Consider the following 17854-nt stretch of genomic DNA (forward strand, 5'->3'; position numbering starts at 1 on the left):
CACATTATGTTCTTATTACCATCACTTATGCTGATTCAGTCTCAGAAAATCTTACATGGTGTCCATCATGATCCAAGGATGGTGTACAAAGTTACCGGACACACCAGCACAAATGTTTCAGATTAGCTGTGACAGCCACTAACACAGCTTTCACCTAAATGAGCAAGTCCTGATGAATACAGTTGCCATTAAAAGTGGAAGTATGATAAACTGAACATACCATTCTTCTGAAATTTTTTCTTCTTTTTCTGATCTTTGTGATGACCTTTGGGGGAGTTTCAGGTCAGAAAGCTGTGAGAGAGTGCTCTTCTCTGACCTGAGGAAGACAAGCAAAAGTTCTTGAAAGCTAGCCCAGTAACAGAAGTAAGTCCCCACAGTTTTTTATAGTGCTACCAAGCACCTAAGCTTTCTGAAACCCAGAAATAAAATCTATTTTAATATACCAGGAACTTTATCTTGGAGAGTAATAAAAGTCAGACTTCCACATGAAATGTTTACACTCCAATTACTCAAAGCGTATTTCAAGATTTTTCTACAAAGGAATGCAGAGCTGTAAGAAATCCTTCTGCCCTTATCTAGCAGATATCTGCATTTTAATGTCTACTTCATACTTTACTTTTTTATTTTATGACTTCAGTTTATAGCACTTTAATTTTATGCTTTTTTAAAAAAATTAGTGAGCAAACACTGGCTCATTAAAGAGCTACTGTTTGCATTTGATTTGCATTATTTTAGTGCCAAGCACATGTGCTGAATACTTAAATCACATGAATTAAAAATAGCAAAACAGCAACAAGAGATTCTAATTGCTCTTCCAGTGATTATTAAATTGGTTAGTTACAGAAAGCAACATTAAAAGCTATTTATTTACTTACCTGTTACTAATCTGACTGCTTTCTGACAAGAATGATTTGGGTCTTTCCTTAAGCTGCCGAGTTTTATGTGGAAGCCACTTTAAATGATGTGAATTGTCCCCACATCCTGTAGGTTCATTATACTTTTAAGGAGAGGAATAAAAATGTTTAAACAAATAGTTCTCTTGGACAATAACATAACACATTACACATTTATAAAGCAATGGTATACATGCCTACTCAGAAGTAAGGCATGTGCTATATAATCAGAGCCATCAACATTTATAGGAGAGTTTTCCTTAGCCTCAATGCAGTCTACAAGAAAATTAATAAATGCTCAATGCATAATAAAACATTAAGATTGTTTTCTAACGACCTGCTCATTGAACATTTATCCTGATTTGTTTGCACAAAATTTGCAGGGAAGTTATACAGCATCCACATTCATTCTGGTAGCTTGTGGGGAGGTTATATGATGTCACATCAAGCAATGGTTCTATCACTTGCTAGTGCAACTTCCTATCACTTTCCATAGTGCAAAAATTCTCACTTTTTTGATGGTGGTGGTTGGGGGGTGCTGTGCAAGAGCAGGACCAGCCCTTCTATGAGGTGGACTAAGGCAGCTGTCTCAGGTGGCGGAATCCCAAGGGGCAGTGCTCCTGTGGGCACCTTTCGCCCCTGCTGCCGCCACAAGAGAAGTGAGGAGACGAGAAGTGAGGCAACGGCAGCTTCTGGCAAAATCTCGTGGGATCTCGTGGAGCTCTCACAAGTTCTTGCCGCTGCTTCTTCTCCTCACTTCTCTCATGGTGGCATGGAGGTGGGGGCCTGGTTGGCCTCCCACTGTTGCCACCAGACAAACAAGGAGAAGCAGTTGCAACTTCTGGATTCCGGTGAGATCTCACTGGAATCCAGAAGTCGCAGCTAAGCAAGCCTTCAGCATGGGTGGGAGTGAGGACTTCTCCATTTGACCTCAGATGGTGAAATGGGACAGGAGTCTACTTTAATCTACTTTAATTGTGCAACCTAAATTTGCTAGCATGCAATTGGATCCAATCTACATAACAGCAACAGTCTAGAAGTGGCCTAAAACAAAGAAAAACATGACTGAAGAAAACAACTTCTATTTGCTTTCAGAATTTGACAGATGCAAGTCATAAAATCTGGCAACCAAAATAAGAGCCTTGATGCTTTTTCTGAGACAACACAGATTTTTGAACAATTGTTGTAAAGTCTTTGAACAATTGTTGTAAAGTCTTTGCTTCAAGCACAGTTTCTCACTCCCCATAGAAAAAAATTACAATGCAGGGGATGATCTGAGAAATATAATTGGCATAGGGAGAGATGACTTCTGAAATATATGGCTCTCACGTCATGAAGTGCTTTCAAAAGATAAATCCAGCACCTTTGATTTGTCCTAGAAGTACACTGCATTGCAAAATATGGAGAAATAGAAAATAGAATATAGAAATAGAAAATATGGAGAAATAGAAAAATTTCACATAAAAGATTTCTCAGTGAATGAGTGATGCTTTCATGAGTATCTAGCACTGGTGAATGAAACTCTACATGGTATGATAGACCCATGTGACAAGCCACGTCGACTTATAACCGGACAAGGAAAATTAGCAAACAAAAGTATCATTCCATGAGAATAGCAACATGCAGACCATCCTTCTTTTATTTTACACAGACTGCATTCATAGGCTGTGCCCAAGTAAGCTATATGCACAGGAAAGAACCCTGTGAGGTCGGAGGTTTGTTTGAGGTTTCAACCACAGCTGCATCTTGCAAAAGGAAGATGCATTTTAAACCAAAAAGCTGGTCTTTGTTGCAGCATAAGCATCCTTGGTGGAAACTTCAAAGAAACAGCCGTCTGTGTGCACAGCTCTCCCCCATGCACACATTTTGTTTAGTTGGATCACAGCCACAGACTTTAACAAGATCCAGTCATTTTGCAATAATCTGGAATGCACTTAACCACCTCAATGTACCTAAGACGTGAGCAGGTTATGATCTGGAAGCAGTTTGAAATTCAAATTAAAACTACATTCCTGAAAGCATGGCCGGCACCCTGAACTTAAACACATTTAATTGGAAAGGAATCCTACTTGAAATCAGTGAAATCACTCTGAAGGAAGCATGCTTAGGACTAGAGTGTAAGGCTTGCATTTAATTACTCCAATGAGTGAAAAATTAACATGCTTAAGCACTACTGTCTGCCATTTGTGACCATTCTCTATCTTATTGCTAGTACAAATATTGTTGAAAACACATTGCATATAACAAAGAGAATTAAACATAACATAAAGAAAGCTGAAACTTCAAAGATTATCAAATAGCTAACAGACATTACAGTTCAATGATCTTTAGCTGCTCTGAAAATCTTCAGCTGTTGCCATATATTGCAGGCTTCAGTGTTTTTGAAAGCGCTGTGTCAACTAGCAATTTTTAATCCACTGCCAAATGTGCAGCTGAGGCACATCATCATATATATATATTTTGCTACTGTGAAGTAAAGTGTTGAAAGAAATCCAAAAATAAAGGGGGGGAATTAAGCAAATGAAATAAAAGCAACATGAAAAATTACATCTGGGGATGAGGAGGAAGTCAGAGGCTTCTTAAAGTAATTATGTTTTTTCAGTCAATAAATTGCAATATTAATCACACCAAGTGTAGTGAGATCCTTAAGGAATGAACAAAGGCCAAATACGAAGAAAGTTTCCGTGACATGTTACCTTTGGCGAGGGCAATTGGTCTGAGAATAGCAGTGTTTGTGAAAGGAAGCGGGTGGAATCCAAAGCTGGCCATTCTTTCTCTATGACAGCCTGGTTTAAAACAACAACAAACCAATGAAGTCAATAGTGCAGGGATAATATCAGTTTCGTTTTGATAACTTGTATAAAGCACCATTTTGACCGCGTTGCATGCTGCTTTCAGTGATTCTGAGCCATTCTATTCTAATATAATAGTCACCTGTAGGACAGTTATGATGACGCTAAAAAGAAGTTTTGGATTAATTTATATCATTTGATTTTCCCCATAATAATTCCAATGGGAATAATCTAGACTAAATTGCTTCAAAGTGCTATTCAGCAGAGTCAGAATTAAACACAGAAAGCTGCCTTCTGCAGAAATTTTAAATGCAAATGGAATTTTTTGCAACATCTGGAATTGCAGAGCTAATCTTTCCAACTGGCATCCAAACTCTGCCTGTAAAAGGTTGCTGTTGCACCACCAAACACACTACTGAAGCATACAGAACGTCCTCTCCCTCTCTGTAATTGCCATTACAGTATAGGAACATGCCAGACAAATGCTGAAAATTTGTACAGAAATGTTCCTGGATGCATTTGCCCAACCACCCTTTTCCTTGACCCTTGCTTCCTTCTTAGCTCCCTTGCCCCTGTCTGTAGTTTTCTCTGTCTCATTTCTTCAAGTCCCTGCTGCCTCCATACCACTTTCCTTCTCCTAGGCCTCCTAAGTAATCCGGCTCACCTCTCTTCCCCTGCCTCCTTGCCTCTTCTCTTCACCATACCTTTTCTCTTCCCTTAAGTATCTTCTGCTTCCAAAACAAATTCACCAAGTCCCCAAGGAGGTGGTCCAAGGACCAACTTCTACATGGAGGAGGAAGGCAATGGGGCAAACACACTTAATCTGGGGGATTCTGAGGCTGAAAGGACTTGTAGCATCCTAGCAATGTGCTGCTTCTCTCAAGGAGTAACCTTTTAGTGAGGCAGCTCAGAGTAGGATGCCCAGTACAGGCACATGGGGAGAAAGGGAAGAACGGAGATTGTCATTCTCCTGCCTGTAACCCATTTCTCCTCTGCTTGAATTACTACAGGCATTCACTGCATCAAAAAGTATTTTAAAACTAGAAGCAATTATAAAATCAATTACAGACTAAGATCACCTGAAAAAAGGAGAGAGAAAGCACAGGTAGTCGCTATCATTGTACGGAATTAACTGTGCTTTGTTCATTGAAAGTTTCAGAGAATTTTCTATTTTGAATTTTCCTTTTCCTATATAGTATTATGATGATGGTTATCATTATCACCATTATTTTTTCCTCTTCTGTTTTTTTGTTGTTGCTGTGGACCCACTTCCTTTTTGGGGGGTAGCAAGACATGTGAGATGGGTGGGTTTGAGAAGGAGCACACATATGGAAAGATTAGCAGCAACTGTATCAAAAATGCCCAAACAACATGTTGTTACTTCTTTCAAGGGGGGGGAGGGGCGGAGAGAGACAGATTTGAAATTTTAAACACTTTAGGCATATGCTGTGGGAAACACCAGTGTATCCACAAAAATTGGGTGTGCTGCATAGAGTGTATGTACCTGCCCTTAGGGGCTGAGGCTGTTTCTATGTCAGCAAAATTTTGATGTTTCATTTTGATTCAACACCTTTCCCTCCCACATAAAAAGTCTCTAAATGGCGTGGCTACAACATCTTTCACCCATTTATGCATTACTGCTAGGTTGCATTTATTTCTCTGAGATGATTATCCGAGCTTTTGGATACCAGAAGATAGGATTACCGAAATTCTATATTGACCTATTTAAGAACAACCCATGTTGGTGAAAAGGGGGACTACCAGGTTACTTCCCCCTTAATGAAAAGTAAAGGGACAGAGTCATATTTCACCTATTTTGAAAGACATTACATTTTGGATGCTGGTCAAAAATTAAACTGATTTTTAGAACTGCTCATATTTTAATAAAGACTACATGATTTTGGGATCATCAGTCTTAGCTATACGGTTCCATGTTATTCTGAAGCCACTAGTATTTTTTAAAATTTGAATTTTTCAAGCCTTACTACTTGAGATTTACAATTGTGAATATCACAAAGATTAGTTCTGGAAGTGGGGAAAGATTTGGATTTGACTGGATTTAAAAAAAACTAGACAGAAATGGTTCAACTTTCCCTAACGTACTATGTGTACTTTTTTCTTTTTCTTCATTCTCAGTTTCACAGCATGAACAATATTTCCCTTGTTGAACACAATTCAGAAAGAAAAATGTGCTGAGACACCAGAATATATTGTTGTTGTTATTTTGCAGTTTCACATGCTTCCTTCTTTATGCAGTAGGATATTTGACTTCAGGAGAACAGTGGAGATGTATGTAACAATGTTGGGCTACAATATACAGATGGATTAAGTATTATGAAAACACAGAAGCAAGCATATCAAGTCAGGTAATACATAGTAGATTAAAACAGCCCTCTTAATTATTCTCTACTCCCACATTAGCCTCTCAGTTCAGAAACCTCTTAGCTTTTTAGTCAGTCAGTGTGTTTAATGCATCCTGAAAAACACGGCTCCCAGTGACTAGGAGCCAGTCTGGAAATAGCACGATGGAGGAGCAGTTCAAGTCCTTCTCTTCTGTATGTGTGTGTGTGTGTGTGTATGCCTCTACATATGAGGGCTTCTACATGAATGCTGATTGCACAGAGTCCCTTTCCATGCAATTTTGGAGAACGGAATCACATATTGCCTGCAGGATAGTTGATAAAGATTTCCTTCAACAAAATATGGGATTTCTCTAGTTCAGTTCATGATGCAAGCTAGGCATCAGCAAAGATAAAGAGATTTAAGCTTTAAATAGGAAACTGAGAGGAGTTGCTAATACCTCAGAATATAGATGCACGATTCAAGATGATGTTAACAGATTGAAGAACTGGACCAAAACTGTCAAAAGTAATTTGTGATCTATGGGTCTTAGTAGACCATAAGCTTAACACGAGTCAGCAGTGTGATGTACCAGCAAAAGAAAAAAGCTAATGCAATTGTAGGCTGCATCAACAGAAGTACAGTGTCAGATCAAGGGAAGTAATAGTACTAGTCAATTCTGTGTTGGTCAGACCCTACCTGGAATACTCAATCCAGTTCTAGGTGCCACAGTTTAAGAAGGATATTGATAAGCTGGAACATGTGCAGAGGAGGGCAACCAAGATGATAAAAGGTCTTGAAACCACATCTTATGAGGAATGGTTGAGGGAGCTGAGTATGTTTAGCCTGGAGAAGAGAGGGCCAAGCCTTAAATATCTGAAGGCCTGTCACATGGATAATGGAGCGAGATGGTTTTCTGCTGCTGCAGGGTAGGACCTGAACCAATGGATTCCAAGTGCAAGAAGGGAGATTCTGACTAAATATTAGGAAGAACTTTCTGACTGTAAGTGTTGTTTGACAGTGGAATGGATTACATTTGAATATGGTAGACTCTCTTTCATTGGAGGTTTTTAAACAGAAGTTTGACGGCCATCTGTTAGGGGTTATTTTACTGTGGTTCCTGCATCAAAGGGAGTTAGACTAGATGATCCTTAGGGAACTATGACAGGTTCTTGCTTAGCTAGCCATATCTCCATGTGTTCATGTACACACACATATATACACACATTTCCATAGGCACCCTCCCAACATATATACCTGTTCTATTTGGGTACGAAAACACCAAACCTGAAACTTGCAAATGTCCGGCACATATAGCACAGCTCTGTTCTTCACAATTAGACGTTCACAAACTCTAAACCTCAAAGCCAGTGTTGCGTGTGGCTAGAATAAGTTGGATGAGGATGTAAGATGTCTAAAGTCCAATCCCTGCTTTTATGGCTATAAAACTCACTGGGTGGTCTTAGACAAATAATATCCCCTATATGCTTCTCTGAGCTCCATGGAGGAGAGAGGAATATTGTGTGTAATATAAATTGCATACTTTCTTGAATACACCTATCCAGCCAAGGAGCTCTGCCACTGTACTCCCTTCATTCTTAAATAAATTTTTGATCTGGTTCATAATCTTATTTCATCATCTTCATGCTACTCTTGAGCTAAGCTACCCAAACTATGGACAAATCTATTTCTTGTGGGATGAAAAGCCGAGTTAGCTACTTCATGAAGACAATTCTCCTTCAGATACTCATGATCAACAGAGAAAAGGTGAGAATGCAAGTGTAGGGAACTTGCTGCTCAGGTAAAGGCTTCTTATAAACATGAAGAGAAGAACCAATTCCTCATTTTCCTGATGACAGGAGTGGGGAAAACCTCACCAATTTGCTGACACTATCTTTACATTTATTTATTTAGTTGTACATCACCCTAGACTCCTTCCAGTGGAGGGTGATTTATATCAAAAATAAGAAAACAATATGGTACACAGAGCTGAAAACATACATACACTAAAAATGTAGAAGAAAATAATCAAATTATGATTATTATTATGGTACTGTATTTATTTATATCCCACTTTTTCCCTGATAGGGACTCAAGATGGCTCACAGTTAAAATAGAAACGGCTAAAACATAGAAAAAGCAATAATTAAAACAGAATGAAACATTCTTAAAATCTATAGAATCAGAAGTACAGTGGTGCCTCGCAAGATAAAAAGAATCCGTTCCGCGAGTCTCTTCGTCTAGCGGTTTTTTCGTCTTGCGAAGCAAGCCCATTGACGGCTTAGCGGATTAGCACTATTAGCGGTTTAGCGGCTTTTAGCGGCTTATCGGCTTATCGGATAAGCGGCTTAGCGGCTTAGAAAAAGGGGGGGGGAAACCCTGCAGGAACTCGCAAGACATTTTCGTCTTGCAAAGCAAGCCCATAGGAAATTCGTTTTGCGAAGCACCTCCAAAACGGAAAACTCTTTTGTCTAGCGAGTTTTCCGTCTTGCGAGGCACCACTGTACACACAATACTAATGAGGAGTTCACCCCTTATTTGAACATAAGAATAGACTTGATGGATCATGAAATGGCTCCTCTAGTCCAGCATCCTGTTCTCATAGTGTTCAGCCAAATGCCTACAGGAAGCTCAGAAGCAGCAGGGCTGAATTAACCATTAAGCAAAATAAGCATGTGCTTAGGGCATCAAGGGAAGAGGGGCATCACGGAAATTTTCCATTGCTGGATTTACCATAAACCATATGGTGCAGCTGAACAAAAATAAACACTATTTATGTAAATATACAAAAATAAACATTATTTTCCATCTCACTGTAGCTTTCGTTTCATTTTGGAAAATAAAAAATATATATTTTACAGTTCATTCTTGTCTCTATTTTGAATTAGATATATATGGGGGAACCAAAATACTTTAAGTCCTCAGAGTCTCTTAATCTGGGCCTGAGAAGCAGTGTAACACTCTTCCCACTAGTAATTCTGAGCAACTGGAATTCAGAGGCATATTGATTGCCTTGTCAAACTGCAGGAACCTGGGTAAATAGGCCTTCCCCCTCTTAGCATGGAGAAGGCAGTTCCTGCCTACAAAAAGAAATATAGTCTCTGGTTCAAACAAGCAGGAGCTTCACGTATCCCATGTTCAAGGACAATTGAGTTGTCCCTATCTGATCTCAAGTCTCTCCTCTAATTTAAAGCTATGAAGTCATCTGATGACTGCGGTCTATAGGCAGTGTATGTAGAGTTGTTGGAAACTCATAGAAGTTCCCTTCTTGCTCATCAAGAAGCAGGGGAATGTCTATATTCATCTGCCTATGTGTGCAGGGTATTTCATTTAATAAAAAAGAACTGAAAGCACAACCAACAGGGTTTTGTATGCTGTGTTTTCCCTTTACAGTATATATTTGGGGAAATTGCAGCATCCCAGTCTCCCCAACAAGACCTATTAGATCTTACATATTCTTTCATTAACCAGATGCAAAAATAAACAAATAAAAATCGGATAACATTTACAACACAATTCTAACAATGCCAGTGGGGTTATGATTACAGTCTTAAATGACATTCAATATGCTTCTGAATTTTTTTGGAGGTCAGAAGGCACAAAGATGAAATTGGTGGGAAACATGCATTTGCCATTATTCTGCTTTTTACTACAAAAAAAACCCCTAGTTTATTTTTAGTACTGCTTTCCTGAATTTTAATATTAAAACAGAATAAAATACCCAGATCTATTTCAAATAACATTTCTCCTACACAAGAAGGAAAGTGAAAAATCAACACATCACTCCTTGCACTGGTCCCTTTAAAGGGACTGATAGATGTGTCAAGGATGATCTCAGCTGCACTGATGGCTCCTATTCACAAAGAAAGCACTTTGGAAATCAATGCTGACAGAATTAGCGCATTCTTGGCACATGGCTGTCCAAGCACTTTAGTGAGAAAATGACTCTCCAAGTTCCTGATTTTTTGGAAGTGGCTAAAATAAAGCCTGAAGGCCATGTGCTGTAAAAGATTAACTAGGTCCCAGTTTACCTCATATTGTGTATAAAGACATCATAAATGTCATGGTTTTTTTTTTAAGGGTATACGTTATGATGGATTTACAATAGGGTTAAATGCTCTGTAATTGATGGCAGACAACAGAATGGAGAAACTTAAGAAGAGCACATTTTGCTGGCCCTTTCTCAGAGGCTGAAATCATGAGGTACGAAAAGGAAATAAAATTGAAGCACAAGTCATCACAGACTCTTAGCAGGGATTATAATAAATTTGTTAATATCTTAGGCACCCTTTAGATATTACAGAAATGGTTTGGGAGCTGCTTCCTGAGGGTTAATCTCAAAGCACCTCTGCAATGTATAAATATATCCTACCATGTGCATAAGGTGAGCCGAACAGGTTCTGATAATTTCCCCTTATTCCAACCAGGGAACCACTGTATGGTAAGAACATGCCAAATGGTTAAACCCAGTGGGTTTCAAGCATCCAACAGACACTTCCCAAGCTGTTATTGTAAGGTCTAAAGGGCACCAATGATATAGTGTGAAAAAAGGAAAGGCACCAGAGATACCCAAATAACCACTGATATTGCAACAAATGGGTAGAAAACGTGCCTGAATCTTGCAAGTAAAATTCACACGAATTAAAATGGAAAGGGGTTTAAAATTTAGGGACCAATATAGAAATAACTTGGATATATCTGGGCACCTAACTATCCCACTTATTTCACAGTATGAGAAAGAAGGCTGATAACCCCAATGAAAGAGTTGGTTTAAAAATGGCTCTAAGGAATAGATAATTAGTATGAAATGTAGTCACAGCATAAAAAAGTAATTCAGCCAGAGGTGGGGAACTTGTGGTCCTTCAGATGTTGCTGGACTACAGCAGCCATTGTCCCTGAGCATTGGCCGTGCTAGTTGAGGTTGATGTGAGTTAGAGTCCATCTAATGGGACAGAGATCCCACCCTCCTAAATTAGACATGAGTAAAGCCCTCAAATTCTAGTTATAGGTGTACAACTTCTTTCCCATCCAAATACAAAAAAACCCAAAAACCTGTCTTTGAAGGGTCTTTTAAATCAATGTCTAGAAAAGGAATTCAGGACAGTTAATTCTGTAGAGAGCCTCTTGGGTATTAATATCTGCAGAGGAGGTCCTTTTGCTTGTTCTGCCTCCCTCAGAACTTTGGGTGGCAATGACCAGGAATTCTACACAGAGGTTTGACTGCCACCTTACTTTATAGTTTTAGGGGAATGATGTTTACTGTGACCTTTGACACCTGATATGTGTGTTTTAAGGCCCCATCATATTCCTGTGACTGTCTTTTCTTTTACATTCTTTTAGTACTGAATTTTCAGTTTTTAAAACCCACCATGGTGAAGGGCAGGAAATAGTGTACATGATCAGTAGCCAGATTTTTGAGATTGTTATCATCATATTATCTTTGTATAATGTTTTTTACATGAACATGCAATCCAACCAAACTCGTTTGTTTGCTACCTCTAGTCAGACTCCATCACTGTGAATTAGCTGTGAGTTTTGAATGCCACTCTTATCATTGACTATACAATTAACACCAGTGGGAAAAGAATCCCATATTAAGAGTGCTCTGTTGCTGGGAAAGGTTGTCACTTAGGGAAGGGGAGAGACCTGGCAGTAGTTTTGAATTTTTGATTTATACTCAATTGTAGCTACTAGCTATAATTCTAGTTATACTAGAAAAATATTATCAATGTTGCATAAATATTCTGTTTATATTAAAACTGAAATATTAGTGTGTTGATCATTATTGTATTAATAAGAAATTCCCTAAACAGTTTTTTTTGGGGGGGACCATGTTTTTTATTTATGCTTCATCATCAGAAATAATTTATAGCAATTTTAATCTATTCCATCTGAAACTCTCATATTACTGTTTGATCACATAAATATTCTGACTTTGCAGGATTCCACTTTCTTTTCACCTTAAACTTTTTAAATTTAGAAGGCAATTATACTCATTCATGTCTAAAGAGACAGGAGAGTTAAATGGCTCAGAATTCAATTACCTCTTTGTTTTAGTCTGTTTAGTAGAATTTGTTAATTTTATCATTGTTGCTTGTAAAACAACTATCAGACCTGTTATCCACCATAGTTCAATATATCCTTTCTTGTAAATAAGACTAAATAATTATATGCTAAAAATGGAATAATAAACAAAAGGGGCTGTATCAGAGCCACCCATCTAAGAAGCACTCCTTACCCCAAATATTAAAATTTCAAAACTGCAGTGAATATATACATGCAAAACTGAAGTACTGAGATGCTAGAAAATATTTTTACGATAAAAATAGCAGCTTTTCTATATGTACCTATATACACATGGGTATTTTGCTATACTGCTCAGCATTCCATGAAAAGAATCACAATATTAGCATGACTAGCAATAGAACAGTTTATAGGGCAAGAAACTAATATAGCACAAAAATTACCAACAGGTTTGTATTTTAAAAGAATGTAAACCACTTTTTGAAGGATTTTGTCAAAAAGCCGAGTCTACATTTTGCAAATAAAAATAAAGAAAATTAAAAGTAAATTAAAACAAATAGATGAAATAAATAGATTTGTTCTCCAGTTATTTGCCAGGAGACAAAACTTTAAAACCAATTCATTTCTTCTTACATTTAAATCATATTTTTAGCACCTGCACCAATTTAGCACCAATCAAATAACTTAGAATTATAAATTAAATATTAAACAACTCTACTTACTTCATCAAACATAAAGTCATCCACATCTATTTCGCTATAGTCATCATCAGCTTCATCAGTTTTAACAGCTGCCAAAGCACTGGCCAGTTTCTTTCGCAGACGGAAACCTTTCCAGAGTGCCTAAACAAAAATGTAAAGCATGTTATATGAGGCCATAGATCAAATCCAAATCCAGATTCTCTGTTATCCCATTAGGAAGATAAAACATTGTAGTTCTTTTTCTGTAATAGCTCAATGATCTGTTTTTTGAACTTTATGTGACATTTAAAACTACAAGACAAATTAAATATCAGCATATGTCTAGAGCTCAGAATACTCTGGAGGTTTGGCTCGAGTAAGCAGAATGGAATCCTAAAACCCTCTCAACTACAAACCAAGGTCAACTAATTAATTATTTGACAATCCCTTCAGGACCTACTATAAGCTTAGGGGAAGAAGATATACGAAAAAGAATTAAGTGTTAACTTTCACAAAAATAAAAACACACTTAAATAAAAATTTCCACTGATTACACCTGACAATGTATGCAGACTTATCAGCAATTAACTTAGGCCAATCATTTTCACCTTCACTAGCAATCTCTAGACTATTTTTTTAAAAGGAAGAATTTAATTTACGGGAGAAAGTTATGAGAAGGGGAAAGGACAAAGAACAAAACAAACCCACGAACAAAATGAAAGGGAGGAAAGGCATCAAGAGAACCACTAATAAGAGAACAAATAATGGCTTGTAATAAAGGAGATAACATAAAACCACATTATGTGGCTCTGAATTTGAGAACATTCTAGTTGCATAACTGAAAATAGGCACTACCGTTGCCTCCTCCCTAAATCTGTATAAAAATAGCATATAAATAATGATACTTTGGGCATATTAATTGTAGCATGACATATTGTTAAATAGTACTAACAATGAAACTCTTATGTAGAAATTCTGTTGTCCTGCTTAGCTGTAGTGCTTTACTAAGTTTGGGGCTGTGCATTTGATTTTGGTCCTTCTGAAAGTTCACATTCAGAATCCAGGGGAAAATATAAAAAAGGACTCTCTTTCACTTTTAGAACCCAGGTGAATTTCCATCACACACATTCTGGGTTTTAGATATTTTGAAGTTCTGGTTTCAACATTAATTTATCTCCTCCCCCCCCCCAAAAAAAAGATTAAAAGAAGCCTTAGCATACTCAAAAGGTTGTTTTAAGGCTAGAAGGCAGGATGACATTTTTATTTGCACCATAAGGTAATGATTCACAAAACTCTTAACACTAGTGAAATGTCACGGAAATTCAGTGGAACTAAATCAGTGCAAGTAGCCCTTTTAATCATATAGTGCCAGTAACCAGTAATGCAAACTTGATTGTCTAAAGCAGGGGTGGATAATAAGTGACCTTCCAGATGCTGTTGGACTTCAGCTCCCACTATCTTTGAGTTATAGGGCTTCTGGAAATTGGAGTCCAACAACAGCTTAACAAAGCATGATTTGATCTCTCAATTGCAAACTTAAAAAGAAACTAAGTCAGACACATTGGCCCATCTAGCTGTCTTGTCCATACTGACTGGCATCAGTTCTCCAGTGTTTTATACTGGAACCTTTCCTGTTCCTAACTGGAGATGCTTGAGGGCTGAACATGAGACCTTTTGTCTCTCCCCAGCATGTAGCACTGAATATTAAGTCACCATTTAGTTATCAGGCATGTGGCTCCCAGCCACTATTTTGAGTCCCACCACCCTTCACGTAATGGAAACAACTTTTCAAAAGCAAGCCCTAAAGAAGGAATGGGCAACTCATGGGTCTGTCTCTCCAGATTCTACAGGGCTCCGTTTCCCAGCAGTCCTAGCCAGCATAACAAATCATCAGGGATAACGGAGTTCTTATATTAGCCCTATTGGAGGAAAATAAGATAGGTATAATATGCCTGAATAGGGCTTTACTCGTTAAAGGACTACAAGACTTCCTTCTGTTTTTGTGTTTCTCTATGTGAGTGATGTCTAGTCTTAGATCAGGTTGCCCCCATGGAGAACTACCGAGGAGGACCCAACCTGGGCTTTACTGATCCATTATATAAGCCCCTAGTAGGCAATAGGAGAGGGCTACCCCACCCACTGATGTGAACATATATATTGAAATTTTAGAGTGGGACGTCTGGTTAAGAACTTAATTCGTTCTGGAGGTCCATTCTTAACCTGAAACTGTTCTTAACCTGAGGTACCACTTTAACTAATGGGGCCTCCAGCTGCTGCCGCGCCATCGGAGCACGATTTATGTTCTCATCCTGAAGCAAAGTTCTTAACCCAAGGTACTATTTCTGGGTTAGTGGAGTCTGTAACTTGAAGCGTCTGTAACCTGAATCCTCTGTAACCCGAGGTACCACTGTATTTTATAGTATCTTTTAGTTTTATTGTATATTTTAAGGTGAAATTGCATCTTTTAGTTGCATCCGTTTTAGAACCAAAGAACGTTTGCTTGGTGGATTGATTCTGTGAGGTAATGTCCAGTGCTTGATTCTATTTGCCTTTATGTTTTTTCAGGTTGTGTGGTGGTCCAAGCTTATGTAAGAGAGTTAGGCATCCATTCTCAAAGACTGCAGACTGACCTGAAGCTTAGTAGCAGCTTTATGCTTGACCATGGAATCATGGTGATCTTCCTTCTTTAGGTTGACAATCTTTTTCCTGGTATAGTAGCTTCGCCAGTAAGACTGGATCACAGTTGCAGCCAGATGTTGCCACGTATAAAAATTTATCTTTTTACGAGCACAGTAGCTTCGCCAGTGTGATTGGATAACTGTGGCTGCCAAGCTAGAAATATCAGAAAAATAACAGACTGTACTCAGCAGTTCTAACCAGTGCCAATGACAGCAAATGATTTTGGAAGTTAAAAAAACTGTTTCACCACCCACCACCCACCATTTACATGCAACACAGAATGCAGAGAAAGACTGATGCTTAAACCACTACAATATGGAGAATGATGGTTGTTTATTATTGTTGTTATGGTTATTATTATTAGGAAAACAACAATAAAGAACAACAGCTGAAGATGATACAATGACTGACAAAATAACTAAGGAATAACATCAAGAAGGAAATATTTAGCCCAGTCCTATGCACTTCCTGCTGTGAGCAAAACTATTTCTAAATTGGGAGTGGGATGGGGATGAAAAGGAAATTTGGTGGCTGAGGATTTCTACATGCAGAGCAGCAGGAGCAAAAAGGGAGGATGAGGCAAAATGGCCAGATTATTCCAAAGGCATTCTATTTTAACATTATTTTGTTCAGAGCCATAATATGATCCACACTTATTTCATGAGGTTTCTATTTAATTTTTTATAATAAGAGTGGAAATCTACGTTATGTCAGATATTCTAAATGAAAATTATTTCACAGTTAAGAATATATACCCACAGTCATATGGCTGCAACAGCAGATTTGCACATGGAAAACTGGACTTTCTGTGCACATAGCATTTTGTTTCTACCAGAAATAGCCACATTTAAATCCCTTGGGCCATGTGCCTGTCAGCATGGTGGATATTATGTCTGATTTGGCACATGAAATTCTGTTCTATTATATTTCACATGCACATACTGAATTACTCACACAAAATTTCAGGGTAGTGGAAAGGGAGGGAATTATATCATGTATGGTGGTTTTGTTTTGTTGGAGACACATTATCACAATGGGGGGGGGCACGTTGAATGATGTTTTTCTATGGCACTTTTCGGTCCTAACAACAACAACATATTATTCACATATCACTTAATGCAAATATGTCAATGTTCAGTTAGATGGAAAACGGAAGCACAATGACATGACTTCTCTTTGCCCAGGAATGAAATTTCACCAGCCAGCTCAAGTCTGGTAGTTTTGTATTAGAAAGCATATAGAGATTACTGATACAGTAAGACCATATAGCTTACCATAATGGTATGAGGTGTGACTAGAAAAGCAACAAAGAAAGCAGTCATGAAGACAAGCAGAGCCCTTCAGGTTGAGAAGGAGAATGACTAATAGCATGATACTACAGAACTCTTATTATGTTATACATCTTAAACATGCTCAAAAATAACTGCATTTAAGAAAAATTGGCAGGATTTGTGGCATCTGCACAAATTTACCATACACACACCACCTATAAAGGTTATAGTACAGCCTGAGAATACATATTTTTGTTTTGGACAAAAAATCCAATGCAAGGTAGAAACTACTGACAAAATATTAACAGAATCATATAAATGGAAGTGCCTGATTTGGTTTTTATTTGATTTGCTCTTGTAAGCTTATCAGATATTTTAACTGTAGTATGTTTCTATTATTAGCGATATGGCAATAAAACTGCTAGCACATTTGCAAAGCTAAGCAGAGCCCAGTAAGGTTTCAAAGTGGGTGGGGGACCATGTGGTGAAATTCCTGCATTGCAGAGGGTTAGACTAGATGACCTTTGGGATAACTTCCAACTCTGCAGTTCTATGATTCAATGATTCCTACTATATTTTATACTTATTTATTTTGTAAAAGTGCCTAAATAATTTATTATAAGAGGCAACTCATAAAAACAAATAATAAACACCATCAAGGCATTGCCCATGTAGGAAATCTAAGTGTACAGTGCAGAATCACAGAATTAGACAAGCTTTAATTTTTTTTTGTATTTTTTCCAATAATAATTTTTAAAGCAATAAATTACAATTAAGCACAAGTGACTGAGAGTTCATGCCATCAGTTGCATGAAATTAGTTTTGAAATATAGGGTATAGGTTGAGCTTTTGTTAGGAAGACCACAAAACTGTTCAGCTTTTTTTGGGAATAGACCCAAATTGTTGAGCTTTCTTGGGGAAACCTCCACCCAAAACAGCTTTTTGAGCTGTTTTCACTGCTTTTCTCATCTCATTGGCATACATCTGGGTTTTCCTGGCATTTTGCCAATTCCCCGCTGATGCTATTCTTACATCCAAAAACCAGGACATGTCAGGAATTTTCCTGATGTATGGCAAGCCTAATCAAATATGAAATTTTTGATATCACTAGCCATTATATCCTTCTGGGTGTTTAAGTTTAATGTTTTAGTCTTAAAAACTAGACTTTAACAAGT

At 37.8% G+C, this 17854-nt stretch overlaps 1 protein-coding gene across 5 annotated transcripts in view; it reads right to left on the reverse strand.

Moving 5' to 3' along the window:
- The window catches only part of LRRIQ1 (leucine rich repeats and IQ motif containing 1), a 100246-nt gene that overhangs the window by 44472 nt on the left and 37920 nt on the right, over window positions 1-17854 (reverse strand). For 4 of the 5 annotated variants that reach the window (XM_081878185.1, XM_081878183.1, XM_081878184.1 and 1 more), the window contains 5 exons: window positions 15360-15561; window positions 12772-12891; window positions 3590-3679; window positions 876-997; window positions 221-316 (listed from right to left, as the gene is read on the reverse strand). In XM_081878185.1, the coding sequence (XP_081734311.1) occupies window positions 221-316; window positions 876-997; window positions 3590-3679; window positions 12772-12891; window positions 15360-15561 (630 nt within the window). The remainder of the gene's footprint in view (window positions 1-220; window positions 317-875; window positions 998-3589; window positions 3680-12771; window positions 12892-15359; window positions 15562-17854) is intronic. The other variant, XR_014160612.1, reaches the window with a different exon arrangement.

The sequence above is a fragment of the Podarcis erhardii genome (genome assembly GCF_964252035.2).
Source record: "Podarcis erhardii genome assembly, chromosome: 10".
Classification (NCBI taxonomy): Eukaryota; Metazoa; Chordata; class Lepidosauria; order Squamata; family Lacertidae; genus Podarcis; species Podarcis erhardii.